General features: G+C 37.6%; 1 protein-coding gene across 1 annotated transcript in view; it reads left to right on the top strand.

The window, feature by feature from the left end:
• MYO7A (myosin VIIA) overlaps nt 1-19,525 on the top strand; it is a 152,982-nt gene that overhangs the window by 20,958 nt on the left and 112,499 nt on the right. Inside the window, exons 4-8 of the mRNA XM_074304138.1 lie at nt 12,031-12,215; nt 14,685-14,806; nt 15,652-15,794; nt 17,502-17,615; nt 18,975-19,128. Of these exons, the coding sequence (XP_074160239.1) occupies nt 12,031-12,215; nt 14,685-14,806; nt 15,652-15,794; nt 17,502-17,615; nt 18,975-19,128 (718 nt within the window). The remainder of the gene's footprint in view (nt 1-12,030; nt 12,216-14,684; nt 14,807-15,651; nt 15,795-17,501; nt 17,616-18,974; nt 19,129-19,525) is intronic.

Genomic DNA, 19,525 nt, shown 5'->3' on the forward strand with positions numbered 1-19,525 from the left:
CATTCAATGCCCTCCACTTATAGAAGAGGAAATTGGTAACCTGTTCAATTTTGCACAGCAGAATAGAATTAGTGAATATCAGCATTGGAAGGAATCTTTATACATAGAATATCTGTCTTGGAAAAACTTATAGAATGTAGAACATAGAAAGTCAGTACTGGAAGCAACCTTGGAATGTAAAATATCAGAGTTAGAAGTAAAAATAACAATAATAAGAAGAATGATAATGGTCATTATTTCTGTAGCATTAAATTAAGATTTGCAAAACATTTTATAAGAATTTTTTCATTTAGCTTTACAACAATCCGATTGTTTCAGTATCCAGTATCCAGCAATAATATTATCCTTGTTTGACAGATGAGGAAAATGAGGCAGAGAGAGGTTAAGTGATTTGCTCAGATTGCACAACTATGGAGTGACTGAGATAAGATTTGAACTCATTAAGATGACTTCAGATCTGTCACTCTATCCAGTGCGTCACTTAGCTGTCCATGATTCTAAGAACCCAAAGATACTATCAGAACCAAAATTTGAATGCAATCTATGATCTTATAAAAATTTTAGTCATTTAAACATAAATATCAAGTCCTCCAGTCTTTTCTCTTCCTGGCTAAATATCCCTAGCTCATTCAAATTATTCTTATAAGACATTATGCTTATAGTGGGAAAAGCCTCAGATTTAGGTTAAGAGAACCCAGGTTCAAATTCCAAAAACTGTGTGATATTGAATCTGGGTGGTAGGGGCTTAAAGTATAAATAGTTTTTGAAAGGATTTAGAGGAATCTGGGGGCAAATAAATAGGTCCCTATATAGGTCCTGAAATGAGGTTTTATAAAAAGTTGCATCTACTAAAGACAGTGCTATTATAGAGACAGAGAGAAGTGAAACATGGTCCCACAAAATAGAAGCTATCCTTCCTTCCTCTCCTTCTGGAAGGCAGGGACATTCTTTTTTTTTTTTTTAATTAATTTTTATAATTATAACATTTTCTTTGACAGTACATATGCATAGGTAATTTTTTTTTTTTTTACATTATCCCTTGTACTCCCTTCTGTTCCAAGTTTTTCCCCTCCTTCCCTCTACCCCCTCCCCTAGATGGCAGGCATTCCCATACATATTAAATATCTTATAGTATATCCTAGGTACAATATATATGTGCAGAACCGAATTTTGTTGTTGTTGCTGTTGCAAAGGAAGGATTGTATTTGTAAGGTAAAAATAATCTGGGAAGAGAAACAAAACAAAACAAAACAAAACAAAAAAACAATGCTCACAGTTTACACTCATTTCCCAGTGTTCCTTTTCTGGGTGTAGCTGATTCTGTCCATCATTGATCAATTGGAATTGGATTAGCTCTTCTCTATGTTGAAGATATCCACTTCCATCAGAACACATCCTCATACAGTATCATTGTTGAAGTGCATAATGATCCCCTAGTTCTGCTCGTTTCACTCAGCATCAGTTGATATAAGTCTCTCCAAGCCTCTCTGTATTCCTCCTGTTGGTCATTTCTTACAGAACAATAATATTCCATAACATTCATATATCATAATTTACCCAACCATTCTCCAATTGATGGACAACCATTCATTTTCTAGTTTCTAGCCACTATGAAAAGGGCTGCCACAAACATTTTGGCACATACAGGTCCCTTTCCCTTTTTTAGTATTTCCTTGGGATATAAGCCCAGTAGTAGTATGGCTGGATCAAAGGGTATGCACATTTTGATAACTTTTTTGGGCATAATTCCAGATTGCTCTCCAGAATGGTTGGATTCTTTCACAACTCCACCAACAATGCATCAGTGTCCCAGTTTTCCCACAGCCCCTCCAACATTCATCGTTATTTGTTCCTGTCATCTTAGCCAATCTGACAGGTGTGTAGTGGTATTTCAGAGTTGTCTTAATTTGCATTTCTCTGATCAATAGTGATTTGGAACACTCTTTCACATGAGTGGAAATAGTTTTAATTTCATCATCTGAAAATTGTCTGTTCATATCCTTTGGCCATTTATCAATTGGAGAATGGCTTGATTTCTTATAAATTAAAGTCAATTCTCTCTATATTTTGGAGATGAGGCCTTTATCAGAACCTTTAACTGTAAAAATGTTTTCCCAATTTGTTGTTGTTGTTTTAATCTCATTTGCATTGATTTTGTTTGTGCAGAAACTTTTTTATTTGGTGTAATCAAAAATTTCTATTTTGTGATCAATAATGGTCTCTAGTTCTCCCTTGGACACAAACTCCTTCCTCCTCCACAAGTCTGAGAGGTAAACCATCCCATGTTCCTCCAATTTATTTATGATTTCGTTCTTTAAGGCAGGGACATTCTTAGGTAAACTCTATATGTCCTATAGATTGAGCACAGCTTTACACATAGTAGATGTTTAATAAATATTTCTTGAAGAAGAATCAAGAACCAACCTGAAAGTATAGCATGAATCAAGTTCTGGTTCCAATACTCACGAACTATGCCCCTGGTAAATTATTTCTCCCACTGATCCTCAATTTTTTTCTCTATGAAATAAGACCTGTAGTTGCACCGATTGCTTCCCAAAATTAATGGAGAAGAGGAAAGTTCCTTAAAATCTTTTAGTCCTATAGAAAAGAAAAGTTAATTATAGGATTTGGAGTTGGAAGACTTTAGAGGTGACCTAATTCAACCCTTTTATTTTATACTGAGGCCCACAAAGGTTAAGTTATTGGCCCAATGTTACACAGTTCTTGGGATTTGAACCTGGGTTTTCTTAATTGAAATCTGAGGCTTTTCCCAAAATAACTATTATATCTTATAAGAATAATTTGAGGGGGCAGCTAGATGGTACAGTGGATAGAGCACCAACCCTGAAATCAGGAGGACCTGAGTTCAAATTTGGTCTCAGACACTTAACACTTCCTGGCTGTGTGACCCTGGGCAAGTCACTTAACCCCAATTGCCTCAGCAGACAAACAAATAAAGAATGATTTGAATGATCTAAGAATGTTTAGCCAGGAAGAGAAAAGACTTTGGAGGATTTGATATTTATATTTAAATAACTAAGAGTTTCATAAGATCATAAAATTAGAGCTAAAAGGGTTCTTTGGAATTTCACAAAAATGTACCTTGGGATTTTCCTTGTGGGATCTCTTTCCAAAGGTGATTGATGGATTCTTTCAATCAGTATTTTCCTCTCTGTTTCTAGAATTTTGGGGCAATTTTCCTTAATGATCTCTTGTAGAATGCCAGCCAGGCTAACTTTTTGGTCATGGCTTTCAGGTAGGCCAATAATTTTTAAATTGTTTTTTCTGAATCTATTTTCCAGATTGGCTATTTTTCCAATAAGGTATTTCACATTTTATTCCTTTTTTTTCGATTTTTTTTTAGTTTGTTTGATTCTTGTGTCTCATAAAGTCATTAGCTTTCATTTGCCCTGTTCTAGTTTTCAATATGTGATTTTCTTCAGTTAGCTTTTGTATATCTTTTTCCATTTGTTTAATTCTACTGTTTAAAGAATTGTTTTCTTTTGACAATTTTTTTCTTTCCTTTTCCAAGCTGTTGACTCTTCTCATTACCTTTTTCAATTTTTCTTCTACCTCTCTTATTTGCCTTTTTTAATAATAGTTTTTATTTACCTGATATATGCATGGGTAATTTTACAACACTGAAAATTGCCAAACCCTTTGTTCCAATTTTTCCCCTCCTTCCCCCCCGACCAGATGGCAGGTCGACCAATACATGTTAAATATGTTACAGTATAAATTAAATACAATATATGTATACATGACCAAACAATTGTTTTCCTGTACAAAAAGAATCGAACTTTGAAATAGTGTACATTTAGTCTGTGAAGGAAATCCAAAATGCAGGCAGACAAAATTAGAGGGATTGGAAATTCTATATAGTGGTTCATAATCATCTCCTAGAGTTCTTTCGTTGGGTGTAGCTGGTTCAGTTCATTACTGCTCTGTTGGAACTGATTTGGTTCATTTCATTGCTGAAAATGGCCACATCCATCAGAATTGATCATCACTATTATTGTTGTTGAAGTATATAAAGATCTCCTGGTCCTGCTCATTTTACTCAGCATCAGTTCATGTAAGTCTCTCCAGGCCTTTCTGAAATCATCCTGCTCGTCATTTCTTACAGAACAACAATATTCCATAATATTCATATATCACAATTTATTCAGCCATTCTCCAATTGATGGGCATCCACGTAATTTCCAGTTTCTGGCCACTACAAAGAAGGCTGCCACAAACATTCTTGCACATACAGGTCCCTTTCCCTTCTTTAAGATCTCTTTGGGATATAAACCCAGTAGCAACACTGCTGGGTCAAAGGGTATGCACATTTTGATAACTTTTTGAGCATAGTTCCAGATTGCTCTCCAGAATGGCTGGATGTATTCACAAATCCACCAACAATGTATCAGTGTCCCTATTTTCCCACATCCCCTCCAACATTCTGCATTACCTTTCCCTGTCATTCTAGCCAATCTGATAGGTGGGTAGTGGTATCTCAGAGTTGTCTTAATTTGCATTTCACTGATTAATAATGATTTGGAGCATCTTTTCATATGACTAGAAATAGTTTCAATTTCTTTATCTGAGAATTGTCTGTTCATATCCTTTGGCCATTTCTTATTTGCCTTTTAAAGTCTTTTATGAGCACTTCCAAGAAGCTTCTTTGAGCTTGAGACCAATTTATATCACTCTGAGATTTCCTCTGTGGACATTGTGTCCTCTTCTGAGTTTGTGTTTTGGTTTGCCCTATCACCATAGTAGTTTTTGATGGTCAAGATTCTTTTTTGTTTCTTGCTCTTTTTCTTTCCTTTTTGTGGTGAATGTGTTAGGACCCTGGATGCCTTAGAATCAGCCAAAGTCAGAATAAGCAAAAGTCTTTATTCTAGATCTTTAGCAATAGAAATGAAGAGAGTGGACACTAGGATCTCTGTGACCTCATCTCGTTGTCTCCCTCGAAGAAGTGACCCCGGCTAGTCTCACTGCACCTCCTAGTCCCTCCCACAATTCTCTGTATACAACAAATGATTGGGCCAGGACAGGATAGTGGGAAGGGCCATTTTCCAAGCATATTCTTATAGAGTATTATCCAATCAGTAATTAGCCTCAAATGCTTGATTGTCTTAACCCCAGTGCATTGACTCAAGAGTTTCAGCTCTTTACACTTTTGGTATTTCCTCTTTTTTTACTTTTATGATTGAGTTCTGCTCCTGAAGTAAAGGGGGTGCTTTTCCAAGTTTCCTGTGTAGCTCTGAGCTTGACTTTGAGCATGGGGGTTTGCAGGAGGTAGCTTTGCCTGCTCTTTTCAAGAAAGCCTGATTTCCCAGAGTTTATCTTCTGAGCTGGGACTGAAAATTGCCCCACTGATTTACTTCTCAAATGAGCCAGAACTGAGGGTCTTAGTTGCTGCTTTACTGTGATTAAGAACCTCTCACTAGCTTTCCCAGAGTCTGTCTGAGCTGACCTGAACATCCTTTTCACCCCAGTGAGGCTGACCTTTCTTGAAGTTTTTTCAGTCTATCTTGAGTTGGAGAGTAGTTTAATTGCATCAGACTCTATTTAGAGGTTTGATTTCATGGGATTTTCAAGGGAAATTGGGAGAGCTTGAGCAGCTTCCTGGCTTTATTCCACCATCTTGACTCCATCCTTGGAAGTAAAAGGATCCTTAAAGACTATTGAGTCCAACCCCTTCCTTTTACTGATGAGGAGATTGTGGTACAGAGGTTGAGTGGTTTGCCACATTTTTAAAGTAACTGAAGTGGGATTTGAATTCATGTCTAACTTCAAATCCAAGGATTTATGAATCATATTTATTCAATATTGCCCCAGTGGGAAGAATAAATACCAATGTGGGAAATTTACAGAGAGACTGTCAGACCAATCATCAAGAACTTTGTGATAATCTGAACTGGTCCCTACTGGAATGGGTTGCTTCATTGGGGAATAAGTTCCTTACATTGGAATTATTTGCCCATAGGCTGGAAGATCCCTAGTTAGGAATGCTATAGAGAAACTTCCTGAATAGTTGGGGGTAAAGGGTGGGATGGAATACTCCCTGCAATCTCTTCCATAAGATCATCAATGTAGAGATAGAAAGCATCTTAAAAACTACTGAGTTCCAGCTCCTCATTTTACAGATTAGAAAATGAAATTTAAGAGAGGTGAAGTGTGACTTGGTCATATAGGTAATAAATATTAAAGGTGAAATTTAAACCCAGGTCCCTGGACCCCAGAACCAATGTTCTTTGCACTGCCATGGACACATAAGATTCAATGATGTCATACATTGGCAGAGCGTGAGATAAGTCTTTAAGGATGATGGAGTGGTTTGGCCAGAAAGAATACCAAATCCCAAGAACCAATAAGAAACAAGAGAATGTGGCTTTTGACCCAGCACCCCCAGTGATGGTGCTGAGACACCGATCCCTAGTCATGGCATGTTTCATTGCTTGGATAGAGTTACCCTTAGGGGACTCCTACCCAGCATCTTCTCAAGTTACCAGCCTGCATACATCCCCTGGCAGCTGGGCCACTTGCCTGCTGGAGTAACAGATGTCACATCCGTTAGAATAAAGGTGCCAATTCAATGGGTTGTGAGGATGTGTTTCTCTGGAATAAGAATTCTCCAAGAAGAGCTTTCATGAAGATGTGCTCTAAGACTTTCTCCTTAGTTCTCTCTTCTTAATGTGAATATATTCTCTGATTTGGAGCCAGGGCATGTGGGTTTAAATCTTAGACCTGCTCCTAAATGTGAGATCTTAGACAAGTCCCTTAATTGAAATGGAGAACCAGAAATATTAGAGGATATTCTCTTCCTTCCTGGAGTGGAGGGAGAGGGAGATGGGTTAGATCACTAAGGTTTCTTCTAGTTCTAAATTCTATGATCCTATTCTTTCCCTAGTAGAGAAAAAAATGGATCTGTATTCTCTCTGATCATATCATATCAAGATTTATGTTTATTTGGGAGTACCTCCTCTATAATGCTTTCTCTAACCTCTCAACTAGATATGATCTCTCATCATATCTCCTAATATTTTATACTCAGTATAACTTATACTCTGCCTTGTAAGTAGGTCTATCTCTCATCATATCTCCTAATATTTTATACTCAGTATAACTTATACTCTGCCTTGTAAGTAGGTCTTCTCTCTATAAATGTAAACTCCAGAATGATGATAATAATTCTTGCCCTGTCCCTCCATGAAAGTCCAGTATAAAACTAAATAATAATGAATAATCATTAATTTAATACTGTGTGTCAAGAACTATACTCAGTGCTTTTCAAATATCTCATTTAATCCTCATAATAATCCTCTGAAATAAGTGCTATTTATTATCACCTCTATTTTACAATTGGGGAAACTGAAGCAGAGGTTAAGTGACTTGCTTAGGATTACATCTCAAGGTGTGTCCATTGTAATGGGGGAGAAGATATGTAAATAATTAGGAACAGACAAGATAGGGAAATTCTCTCAGAAGGGAAAAAGCATTCAGCTGAGGGCACCAGGAAAGCCTGCCTGCAGAAGACAGGAATTGAAGCTTTCTTGAAGGAAGCCAAGGAAGAGAAGTGGCAGAAGTGAGAAGGGAGGGTATTCTAGGCATGGGATATAGCCAATGCAAAGGCCTAGAGATGATAGATGAAGGTTGTGTGTGAAGAACAAGTTAGTGAATGTTTCCTGAATGAAACTCTAGAAACTGCAGACTAAGACATTGGGTGGATGAGATTTCCCAAAGATAGAAGGCTTTTCCCATCCCCCCACCTGCACATCTCAGAAAAGCAGCCATTTAAAAACCAACCAGTCAAGTAGCATTTACTCAACCCTTACTTTGCCTTCAATTCCATGCTGGAGGATTTGGAGGAAACACTTATTGTATGACCTTGGGTATACATGTAACTACACTTACCTGGACCTCAACTTTCATAAAATGGATTGAATCATATTCCATTCAACTGATAAGGTAGTTAGAAGAAGAATACTTTGGAAACTTTACATTTATTATTATTATCATCATTATCTCTTTCTGGCAAACTGAAGGACTTTGCTCCCTCTGTTTTTCTAGATCCACCCAGGGACTATATGTCCTTTAAACTAAGGGGCCCTGAATTAGACTTTCTTAGAGTAAGTAACCAGGACTCTTTTTCTCTCTTATCTTTTTTTCACTGGGCCTCTGGCCTCCTCCCAGGGAAGGGTTTTATTACCTTTGTTTGGTATAAAAGACCTCAAGGAGACTGTCTCCTCTTTAACCCTCTGATGACCACTGGGTACAGCCTATGTATGGGCTCATCTCCTGGGACATGGAAGTTTAGAAGCCCAATAAATGAAGCACTTTCCAGGATTCTGGAGCCCTGTGATCAATGCAGACATGTAGGCGGAAATTCGTAGGAAAGGCTTGGGAATCTGAGATCAGTGAGATAATAAGGATTACTTCTTACAATCACTGAGCATATTATAGTTTTTAAAAAATCCTTCCACATACGTTGTGGTTGTTGAGTCTTTTCAGCCATTTCTAACTCTTTGTGATCCTATTTGGGGTTTCTTGGCAGAGATCCTGAATGATTTGTCATTTTCTTCTCCACATCATTTTACAGATGAGGAAACGGAGGCAACAGGGTTCAATGACTTGCACAGGGTCACTTAACACATCTGTTACCTTATTTGATAAAAAAACAGAATAGAAGATCTAAAAAAGGCCTTAAAAGAGAAAACAAAGGACTAAAAAGGATGTAGCATGTTGAACAAAGAACATGGAATGTCATAGGCAGAATACACCTTAGAAATAAAATCAACTTGTTTTTATTTTTTTAAATAATTCTTTTTTGTTTTTTTCTTTACTTAATAGTATTTTTCCCAATTATATGTAAAGATAGTTTTTAATATTCACTTCTTTTGTGTCCTGCTTTCTAGAGCTCCCACACTGGGGTGATTAAAATATACCTTTATAGTGGAGAAGTGATGAGGCAGGACTCCTGAGGATGGTAGAAAAATGGAGTCCATTTACTTCAAGGGCTTTCCCCTTTTTATAATGTACCAAAAACAAATGAACACATGAGATCTTATAAACAACTTGCTATTATATGTAGTTTGCCATGTAGTGTCACTCTACTTCAATCTCAATACAGGTTGTCACTATTCCCTGACTTCTCAGAAAGGCTGAGAGCTTTCCTGAGAGATGGGGAGCTGAATCAGACATTGTTAGCAGGTTGTATCTTTGTGGTTTGTTTGTTTTTTCATGGATATTTTCCCCTTTTGGTATGATTTTTCTTATACAAAATGACAAATATGAAAATATGTTTAAAAGGAATGCACATGTTTAACTTATATCAGATTGTTTGCTGTCTTGGGGAGGGGAAAGATAAGGAAAGAAAGGAGAAAAATTTGGAACATAAAGTCTTACAAAAATGAATGCTAAAAACTATATGTATTTGGAAAAATAAAATACTATTGAGAAAAAAAAACCACATGACTCTGAGAAGGTCCAAAGGTTGTACCAAACTACGAAAGTGGCCCACATTGTATAAAAAAGGATAAGAAGCCTTGATGTAAAGGATAGCACAGAAACTCAAGCTGGGAAGCATGGGCAAGATGGCTGCTACTCTAAGGAGAAGGGTTAAAAGAGGAAACCTGGGAAAGTCTTATAAGAGGTTGATGACAGATCTTGGTGTAACACTGAGCAAAACTATTGCTAGGACTCCTAGCTCCATCTTTACATCCTGCTAAAGAGCTGTTATTGGAGAAGGGAAGCTCAGATATTTGTAGGGAGGAGTGAGTTCTTGCCTAGATACAGTTGCTTGGCTTCTTAATGTTATAGGTAGGAAGGAATCAGCTAGGAAACTGGAACTTTTTAGTGTGGAAGGGAAGCAATACAAGACATTATCTTTACACTGAGGAATTTATAATTGAGTAGAAATGCAAAATATCAATGCAGACAATTCATAATACACAATATTATGTGACAAGTATAGGCAAAATGACGGAGATAAAAAACCTTTGTGGAGTCCTTTGGGAAAATAGGTGAACTTATTCTCTAACAATTTCTCCTTGTTTCTTTGTTTTCTTTCCATATGTAAGACTAATTGTGGAGGGCGGGTGAGTATGTACCCAGTGGTACTCTGCCTGAATCAGTTTCAACTACCTTCTAACACATCCATTTCTCATCATTGCTTGACTCTGTGTACCTCATCATTTTCTTCATTCTGATTCTTTATGCTACTAGACTTGGCTTTCTATTGTCTCCTTCACAACATTATCACCCTTCTTCCCTATATCTCCATTGTCTAATCTTTTGGAGAACTTTACTAACCTTGGCTGAATGCATCTTCTTTATCTTTGCATGAGGGCAGCATGTGGAAGGAGAGAATATAGAAATGATAATAACACCACCCAATCCTATATCATTTAAAGATGGACACAACATTTTCCACATGGCCACATTGTGAGGTAGATTGGTTCAATTGAGTTTGTTCTCCTATTTGACAGATGAGAAACTGAAGATTTGAATAGGGAATGACATAGAAGTGCCAAGATTGAGATTCAAAAATCCAGGACTCCTTAGTAAATGTGTTGTGAATATACTACAAACTGCCTGTCCAGAAGGAAGAAATGGATAATGAGTTTAGGAAGTAAGTCACAAAACAGATAAGGAAGTATTCTTTATTAAGGGCAGACTTGACAACAATATTAAGGATAATTCTTGACAACTATGGTTTGAAATCTAGCATTCCTGCCAATATGGTGTTCTAAAGTCAGGGTTTGAAGGAGTTCATAAAATATTTAATGTGAAAAGTAGAAAGGAATCTGGAGATTGAGTTTAACCCTCACATTTTACAGAGAAAGAGAGAAACTGAGATTCAGAAAAAGGACATAATTTACCCATAATCACATAGTGAATCAGGGGAAGAGTCAAGAATAGAACTTACTACTTTGGGGATTCCTATTTTAGATTTCTTCCTGTTGAGTTAGGATTGCCTTTCTTTAGCACTGGCTATTCAGTTCAGCCCAGAACTCTACCCCAACTTCCAAGGCTTGTTTGGCCAAAAAAAAAAAAAAAAAAAAAAAAGACAGAGACCTTTCATCTTAAAGAATGAAAGCATTTAGTGCAGTGCCTGGAACACAGTAGATGCTTAATAAATGCTTGCTGCCTGATTGTTGGCTATGCCAGGGGCTTGAGGCTATGCATGTTGAGTAGCTGAAGGCACCATTACCTGGTTTGTGAGAAGACTTGAAGGATCCTGGAATGCCTGAACCTTTACAGTGCCCAACTGTATAGATGAGAGAACCATCCACTGCCTTTCACTAGTCCCCAGAGCTCTTTGCAATCCATTTACAAATGATCCTCTGAAAACAGCCTTTCCTAAGTTCCAAGCAAAGATGCTTAGGAGAGAATAACTCAGACAAACTGAATAGGAAGGATATATCAAGACTGTTCAAAGTCAGGGTCCTATGGAACACTGGGATAGTTGTTAGGAAAGGAGAGATGAGGGGATGAGGCGACCATTTCCACTGTTGGACCCCTTTGAGCATGATCATGTTCTCTCATGCCCATCCAAAATCTGCCCTGCTGTTAGTACTGATTCTGCCTTTGAGAACCACAGATGACTGCTCTTTATTTGGAGATTATATGATCCCTTTGAGTCTCTTCCTCTCCAAGATAAATAATCCTTATACTTTCACATATTCCTCCTTGTACATTTATATATTTCTCACGTGACCTTGTCTCTTAAGTCTCTCACCAGTATGGTTTCCTTCCTGTGCATGGGCCCTCGCTTGTACACCCCTCCTAAAATATAGTACTGAGAAACAGACAGTCCTTCCAGTGTAAACTGTCCAGTCAAGAGAAATGAGCCCAGAGGGTCAATATTAACTCCCTCAAGCAGAGAATGAGGCAATGGCACAGTGTTCATGATCTACCACTCTTCTTTTTGCCAGAAAAAAAAGGCAGTCCCACAGTTACCTCAGGTTTCCCTTCCCTTCCTTTTACCCCTAATAGTTCAGTGTACTAATCACGGGCACCATGTTTGTCTCTCCTCAGACATATACTGGATCCATCTTGGTGGCTGTGAACCCCTACCAGCTCCTCCCCATCTATTCACCAGAGCAGATACGCCAATACACCAACAAAAAGATTGGAGAGATGCCACCACATATCTTTGCCATTGCTGATAATTGTTACTTCAACATGAAACGGAACAGCCGAGATCAATGCTGCATTATCAGGTGGGCCTGAGGCACAGGAAAAGAAAGAAGCAAGTATGGGGTCATAGATCTATCAAGTTAGAGCAAAATGAAGCCTTTGGGGCATGGAATTTAGAATGGAGGAACATAGAACTTTTGGCCTGGACCAAGCCTTAGAACATAAATTGTAGAGTTGAAAGAACTTAGAGCTCAAGTAGTCCAGTTTTCATTTTTACAAAGACGAAAATCAGGAAAGAAAGAAGAGAGGGAAATAATCTGACTAACACCCAGCAATGTGTTGGTAAATGTTTAAAAACCAGCTCTCCAAAAAAATATATATATATACTCAACACAATTTTAAGTTTAATATGCATTTTAACAATTTTTCCATTACTTTCTTAATTCTAGAAATCAATAAAACAATAAATCAAGTCCTGATTTGTGTAGCATTTTCCATTTTCTGAGGCATAAATGATCACACCCAAAATTTAATAAATCAGCTCTCTTGGGCCCTTGTAAGTTGGCTTCAGGACACTACTGTCAATATCAACACAACAAATTTATGCTAGAGTTGAACTAAAACTCAGTTTAGTCAGGTGGGAACAAAGAATAGCCTTGGTAGTTCCTTCATACTATGTGCAACTGAAAGAGGATTCATTCATTTATTCAACATTAATTGTTTTTGTTTAGTCATTTTTCAGTTGTGTCTGACTCCATTTAGGTCTTTTTTGGCAAACATACTAGAGTGGTTCACCATTTCCTTTTCTAGCTTCTTTTATTGATGAGGAAACTGAGGCAAATGGGGTTAAGTGACATGCTCAGGGTCACATATCTAGTAAGTAAGTGTCTGAGCCTGGATTTGAACTTATAAAGATGAATCTTTATCTACTGTACCATCTAACTGCCCATTTATTAAATATCTACTATTTGCCAAGCCTTTTGCTTCAAACAGACATAAGGTTCCTATTCTCCTGCAGTTTATAACCTAGTAGTAGATTAGTAATGGTCACAAGATAGAGGAACAAATAACTATATTTAAAAAATTAGAGGTATTTAACAGTACTAGGAAATAAGATAAGGGCAAACTATCTCCCAGATTGGGGTAATCAAGAAATTCCCATCCCTGATCTCAGAAGTGAGCCTTTACCTGAGGCTTTTAAAGAGAGGATATCAACAGGGAAAGAAAGAGAGATTCAGGATATAGGAGACAGCATGAGTGAAGAATAGTGGATAGACTGCTGTCTTGAACTTTTTTATCAGGAGAGAAACTAGAAGAAGATGGGACTAAATAATAATGATAACAAAAAAGATGAGAAGAATAAGATTAAAATGATGATCATCAATAAGAACTGCCTGTCACATGTATTTAGTACTTTAAGGTACAAAGATGTTTACATCCATCAAGACATTTGGTCTTTTCAGAATCCTCGTTAGGCAGGTAGTACAAATATTATCATGTCCTCCATTTTATAGATGAGGACACTGAGTGCAGAGAATTGAGTCAATGTTGGGCTAGCTAGGGAGAGCTCTTTCCAATCAGTAGTGGAGGATACCAAGGCAGGAATTAGAGCTTTGGTTCGAGGATACCATGTAAATAGAATTCTAAGATTCTATGACTAATTCTAGAATTCTTTTATTATGGGTTTCTCAAATTCTGTGATTCTCAAATCCCTTGATTCTATGTTTCTACTTCTATATTTCTAATATTCTTACAACTAGGAATCTGTGTTTTCATCATGATAATATTTTATAAATATTATTCTGTTACTATATGATTTGAGAACTCCCTAAACCTATTATTCTGGGAGTTAGAACTATAAGTTTATTCTTTTAAAATTGAATAATTTTGATTCTATGATTTTTTGACTATGATTATCATTCTAGACATATATAACAATTTTTCTGTGATTCTAAGATTCAGATCTATAATTCTGTGATGTGAATATTCTATGACTGTGATATTAAGATTCTTTGACTATAATTCTATAATTATGATTTCATGATTCAATGACTATGTGTGAAATATTTTTTATTTAAAATTCTAGAATTTTATTATTTGTTGGCTGTTAAATTCTATTATTATGACTATCATTTCAGGATTTTATGTCTATGATGCTAAAAAGTATGATGATCAATATCTATCATATTGTTTTGTATTTCTAAATTCTCTGACTAAGATTCCAGGATCCCACAATTTTATGCTCACTCTAACTCTATAACTCTAAGAATTGGTAACTATAATTCTAAGTCTATAACTGATTTTAGAATCTTAGACTACAGCACTAGTATGACATAGTTGTATGAGTCTAAGGTTTTAGAAGTTTATTAGTATGAATGTTTGCTTCTAAGATATGATAAACATGATCCAATATTTGCTGATTATTAATCTAGGATTCTAGAAGGATGATCTTATTCAAAGATTTCATGACCCTGATCCTTTGACTCTGTGATACTGAGAGTCTGGGGTTGCATGAACACTAACTCACATCTATTGCATTCCTTATTGACTAGTGGTGAGTCTGGGGCTGGGAAGACAGAGAGCACCAAGTTGATCCTTCAGTTCCTGGCAGCCATCAGTGGGCAGCATTCCTGGATTGAGCAGCAAGTGCTGGAAGCCAATCCCATCCTGGAAGGTAGGCTGGGCTTCTGGGATCTCTCTGAGAGAGGATAGATTGCCCGAGAAGGATCTAAGGGTAGTTTTAGAATTTGTGAGCCAAAGAAGGAAGACATGATCTAACAATATCATCTAGAGGAACTGGGAGCCATGTAGGGGATATTTGGGAAATTCTGTGAGTTTCACAGCTACACTGATTTTCACTACCCCACTTTCTTCAATCACTAGAAATGGTCTGTTTTAGCAAGGGATAGGTAAAAAGAGGTCATTGCCAAGGGCTGAATGCTTATCTTTGCTTATGTTGTTCTTTTATTCTGAAATATCCTTCTGAAACTTTTTCATTTCTGAATGTCTGATTCCTACTTGTCCTTGAAGACTCACTTACAGCACTGCCTCCTTTGGGAAACCTTCTCTGATCCCCATTATTCAGAAATGATCTCTCCTCATGTTCTCATGTTCCTTTCTCTGTGTTCCTTTTATGACCCTAACCCTATTATTGGGAAGTGCATCAATGTCTACTTTAATAAGAAAGGAGCCCTTAAAAATAGCAAGACCTTTCCAGAGTGTTTTTTAGTGTGCAAAGCACCTTCCCAATACCTCTGGGAATAGGAGTGAGAAGGTCTGACATTGCTGGATTGTAGAGAAGATAAATGAGAAATATGGCCCCTGCTTAGGTATGAATCTGAAGGGTTTAGAAACACATGTTTACAGCATCTTCTGAGTTCGTATTCAGGTCTGGAAATGTTTTAAAGTGTGTTTAGCTAAATCAGAGATAGAGCTAAAATTTAGAGATGAAGACATAGGGATGAGGGATTATTAAAAATGAGGTCTCATTGCCAAGGATGAGTGTGCTTCTCTCTGCAGCTTTTGGAAATGCAAAGACTATCCGCAATGATAACTCCAGCCGATTTGGGAAATACATTGACATCCACTTTAACAAGAGAGGAGCCATCGAAGGGGCCAAGATCGAACAGTACCTTTTGGAGAAGTCTCGTGTCTGCAGACAGGTGGGGCCAGGATTAGGATTAGGATGTATTGTGGGGCCAAGTTAGGCATTTTGGGATCTCTGTCAGTGGGGTCAAGCACCCCTAAAGTGACTTGTCTATTAATCAGCCCTTCCTTCAAGTCTCAGCTGAAGTCCCACCTCTTATAAAAAGTCTTTCCCAACCCTCTTTAATTTTATTATCTTTCTTAGATTCATTTAAAAAAAAATTTCCTGCGTATAGCTTAAAAGTTCATAGTTATTTGCATGTTGTATTTACCCTGTGATCTCTTTGAGAACAGTGACCTTTTATTTTTTGTTTTACTTCATATTCCCAATGCTTAGCACAGTGTCTTATGGCATATAGGTATTTAATAAATGTTAGTTGATTGAGTATATGCCTGTTGGGCTTCAAAAAGGTAGGACTTGGGGCAAGTAGTTGATGCAGTAAATAGAGCACCAACCCTGAAGTCAGGAGGACCTGAGTTCAAATGTGACCTCAGACACTTAACATTTCTTAGCTGTGTTACCCTGGGCAAGTCACTTAATCCCAGTTGCCTCAGAAAACAAAAGATAGGGTTTGAAGACTTCCAAAGATATCCTCTGATTAACCTGGTGCCCCCCAGTAAGTATTTATTCTTAAATATAATCAATAAGTACCTACTGTGCGCCAGGTCAAGTGCTAAGCACTAAGGATACAGAGAAGGTAAAAGACAGCCTCTGCTTTCAAGGAATTCATAGGTAGTATGTACAGAAAAGCCATATACAGGATAAATTGAGGATGGTCTCAGAGAGAAGGTAATAGAGGCATTAAGAAGGGCCAGGTAAGTCTTCCTACAGAGGGTAGGATTTTAGTCGGGCCTAGAAGGAAGCCAGGGAAGCCAGCAAGCAGAGACAGAGTGACAGTGTTCCAGGCATCAGGGAAAAACTCTGAAAATGCCCAGAGATAGAAGATAGCATGCTTCATGTGGCGCATGGGAAAATAGCCCCTGTCCAGGCTGCAGGTCATCTGGGCTTAAATTCTTATTCTGCTGCTCACTACAGGTTTGATTTTGGATGATTCTCTCTGGACCTTGATTTCTTCTCTAAAAAACCAGGGAGTTGAAACTGAATGGCATTCAATATCCCTTCCAACTATAAATCCCTTGCTTTATCCTGGGGCTAGCCCTATACAGAGGAGCTAATAGTTTTTGGTTGATGATTCAGGGAAAGGAACGGAAGCTGGGAAAACAGAGAGTTGTTTTTTGGTCCCAGTCTCACTTCTGACTCAATGTGTGAAGAAGCTTCCTTATCCCAGGACTTAGGCTGCTTTCCAGGCTCTGGTCACAGCAGCAGGCAATGAGGGAAGCATGGGGATGGCTGTGGTCAGCAGGTGGATGGCATTTCTCCAGGGATTACTGTCTTGATCTCTTATTAGTCTAAGTAGTATAGTTTTCATTAATGATGCTATTTGGCCATTTGGGGACTAGCCTCTCTTCTTTTGGGGTCTCTGGTGTTGTCCCCTATATAATTGTCACCCAATCAAGCTTTCTGTTGTCCCTTCCCAGTCACTCTGGCCTTTGCTAGTAGTGGGCATAGAAGGGAGGATTTGATCAAGGTTTAGCAGATTTCTTAAACATTTTTGTTTCACTCCCTAAATGTCTCCCATGTCCTTGTCTCCCACTTCATCACCTTTTTTATTTCTCCTTTCTCTTCCTTTCCTTTATTATTTCTCCCTCCTTACCCCTTTCAGGCTCCAGATGAGCGGAACTATCATGTTTTCTACTGCATGCTTGAAGGTATGACTGCAGACCAGAAGAAGAAATTGAGCCTGGGTCAAGCCACTGACTACAACTATTTGGCCATGGTAAGAACTACAGATGGGTACTCAGAGTCTCCCATCAGGTTCCAGGATTATTTCTTGACTCTTGAGGACATAGCTCCTTCAGGAATGGAAATGGATCAATTTGAGTCAGGACATTGATGATGATGATGATGATGATGATGATGATGATGATGATGATGATGATAGCAAATGTTTATATAGCACTCTTAAGTTTTTCAAGTTACCAATCTCAAGTATGAAGATAAAGGACAGGGGAAATTGAGTGCAAGGTTGGATGCTCTGCTACTGATTTGCTGTGTGATCTTAAACAAGTTACTTTCACAGGGCCTCAGTCTCCTCATCTGTAAAATAAAGGATAGAGTAAAGTAATCTCTAAGGTCTCTCCTGGCTCTAAAATTCTGTTTTATTTTCTTCCTCTTTCCAGTTCTGGTAGTTTATGTTCATTAACCGTATCTTCTTGTCTTTACATCTATAATTATATGTTATATCTATATCTATCTTATCTCATTTGATTCATACTCTGTGAGCTAAGGGTTATTAAAAAGCTCTATCATGCAAATAAAGAAAATGAGCTATGGAAATGTTAAATGAGTTACATAGGGTTACATAGCCACTAAGTGTGTGAGATAGGATTTTAATTTAGATCTTTCTGTTACCAAGGCTATTTTATTTATTCTACCATTTAAGTGTCTAGTTCTCTTCCCTTATTTTAGTGAAGAGTAAGCTGAGATGTTAGACAGCTAGAATCTAGGCCTATCTCTCTGTCCAAGTGGCACAGTGGATAGAGAGAGATAGGCCTAGAGTGAGGAATATTTGAGTTCAAATCCATTCTCAGACACTAGCCATGTGGCCCTGAGAAAGTAATTTAATCTCTTTCTGTCCTGGTTTCCTCATATATAAAATAAATGTTTAATGTAAGCAAAAAAAAAAAAAAATAAATAAAATTTGTAAAGCACTTTGCAAACTTAAAAGTACAGTATAAATTAGCTATTGTTAAAAGCATTTCAGTAACCATAAAGCCCTTTGTAAACTGTTAGATGCTTTGTTCATAAGGGATTGTTATAGTATCTGAAGATCAATAGCTATTGCTCTATTTATTTAATCTGTGAGAAGAAAAAATATGTTTGAAACAAGGTCATTAGACACAACTTTAAAATTAAGATGCTGGAAAATAGACCAGAACAAAATAAGATGCTTTTATTGCCCTCAGTGGTTTAAAGATTAGATATGGGAGTAAACAGGGCTAAGCGTATAGTAAAAAGCTTGATGATTTTGACATGAGTCATGGCACAGAGAAATCCAACACTCAGGCTGTGGAATCCTTTTGCCAGTGACTGAATCTTCCCAGCCCTACCCTCATCCTGATCTGTGTATTCTCAGGGCAACTGCACCACCTGTGATGGCCGAGATGACAGCAAAGAATATGCTAACATCCGCTCTGCCATGAAAGTGCTAATGTTCACTGACACAGAGAATTGGGAAATCTCTAAACTCCTGGCTTCTATTTTGCACATGGGCAATCTCAAGTATGAAGGTAAAGGACAGAGGAAGTTGAGCAAGGTTGGGTGCTCTACTACTGATTTGCTGTGTGATCTTGAACAAGACACTTTCTCTGGCCTCAGTCTTCCTCATCTGTAAAATAAAGGGATAAAATGAAGTAATCTTTAAGTTTTCTCTTGGCTCTAAAATTCTGTTTTATTTTCTTCCTCTTTCCAGCTCTGGTAATCTATATTCATTAATACTATCTTCTTGTATTTACATTCTGTGTTCTAAGATCCACCCTTCCTCCCAGAACTGACATTCTATGCTCAATGGGCCCTTCCAATTCTAGCATTTTATTATTTTATGATTATTATTCATTACCAAAGTTGCCTTGAAAAGTAATGAAGCCTAACAGTGAGGTAGAAATTCACCCAAGTCCCTTCCTCCCC

Source organism: Sminthopsis crassicaudata, chromosome 3 (assembly GCF_048593235.1).
Source record: "Sminthopsis crassicaudata isolate SCR6 chromosome 3, ASM4859323v1, whole genome shotgun sequence".
NCBI lineage: Eukaryota > Metazoa > Chordata > Mammalia > Dasyuromorphia > Dasyuridae > Sminthopsis > Sminthopsis crassicaudata.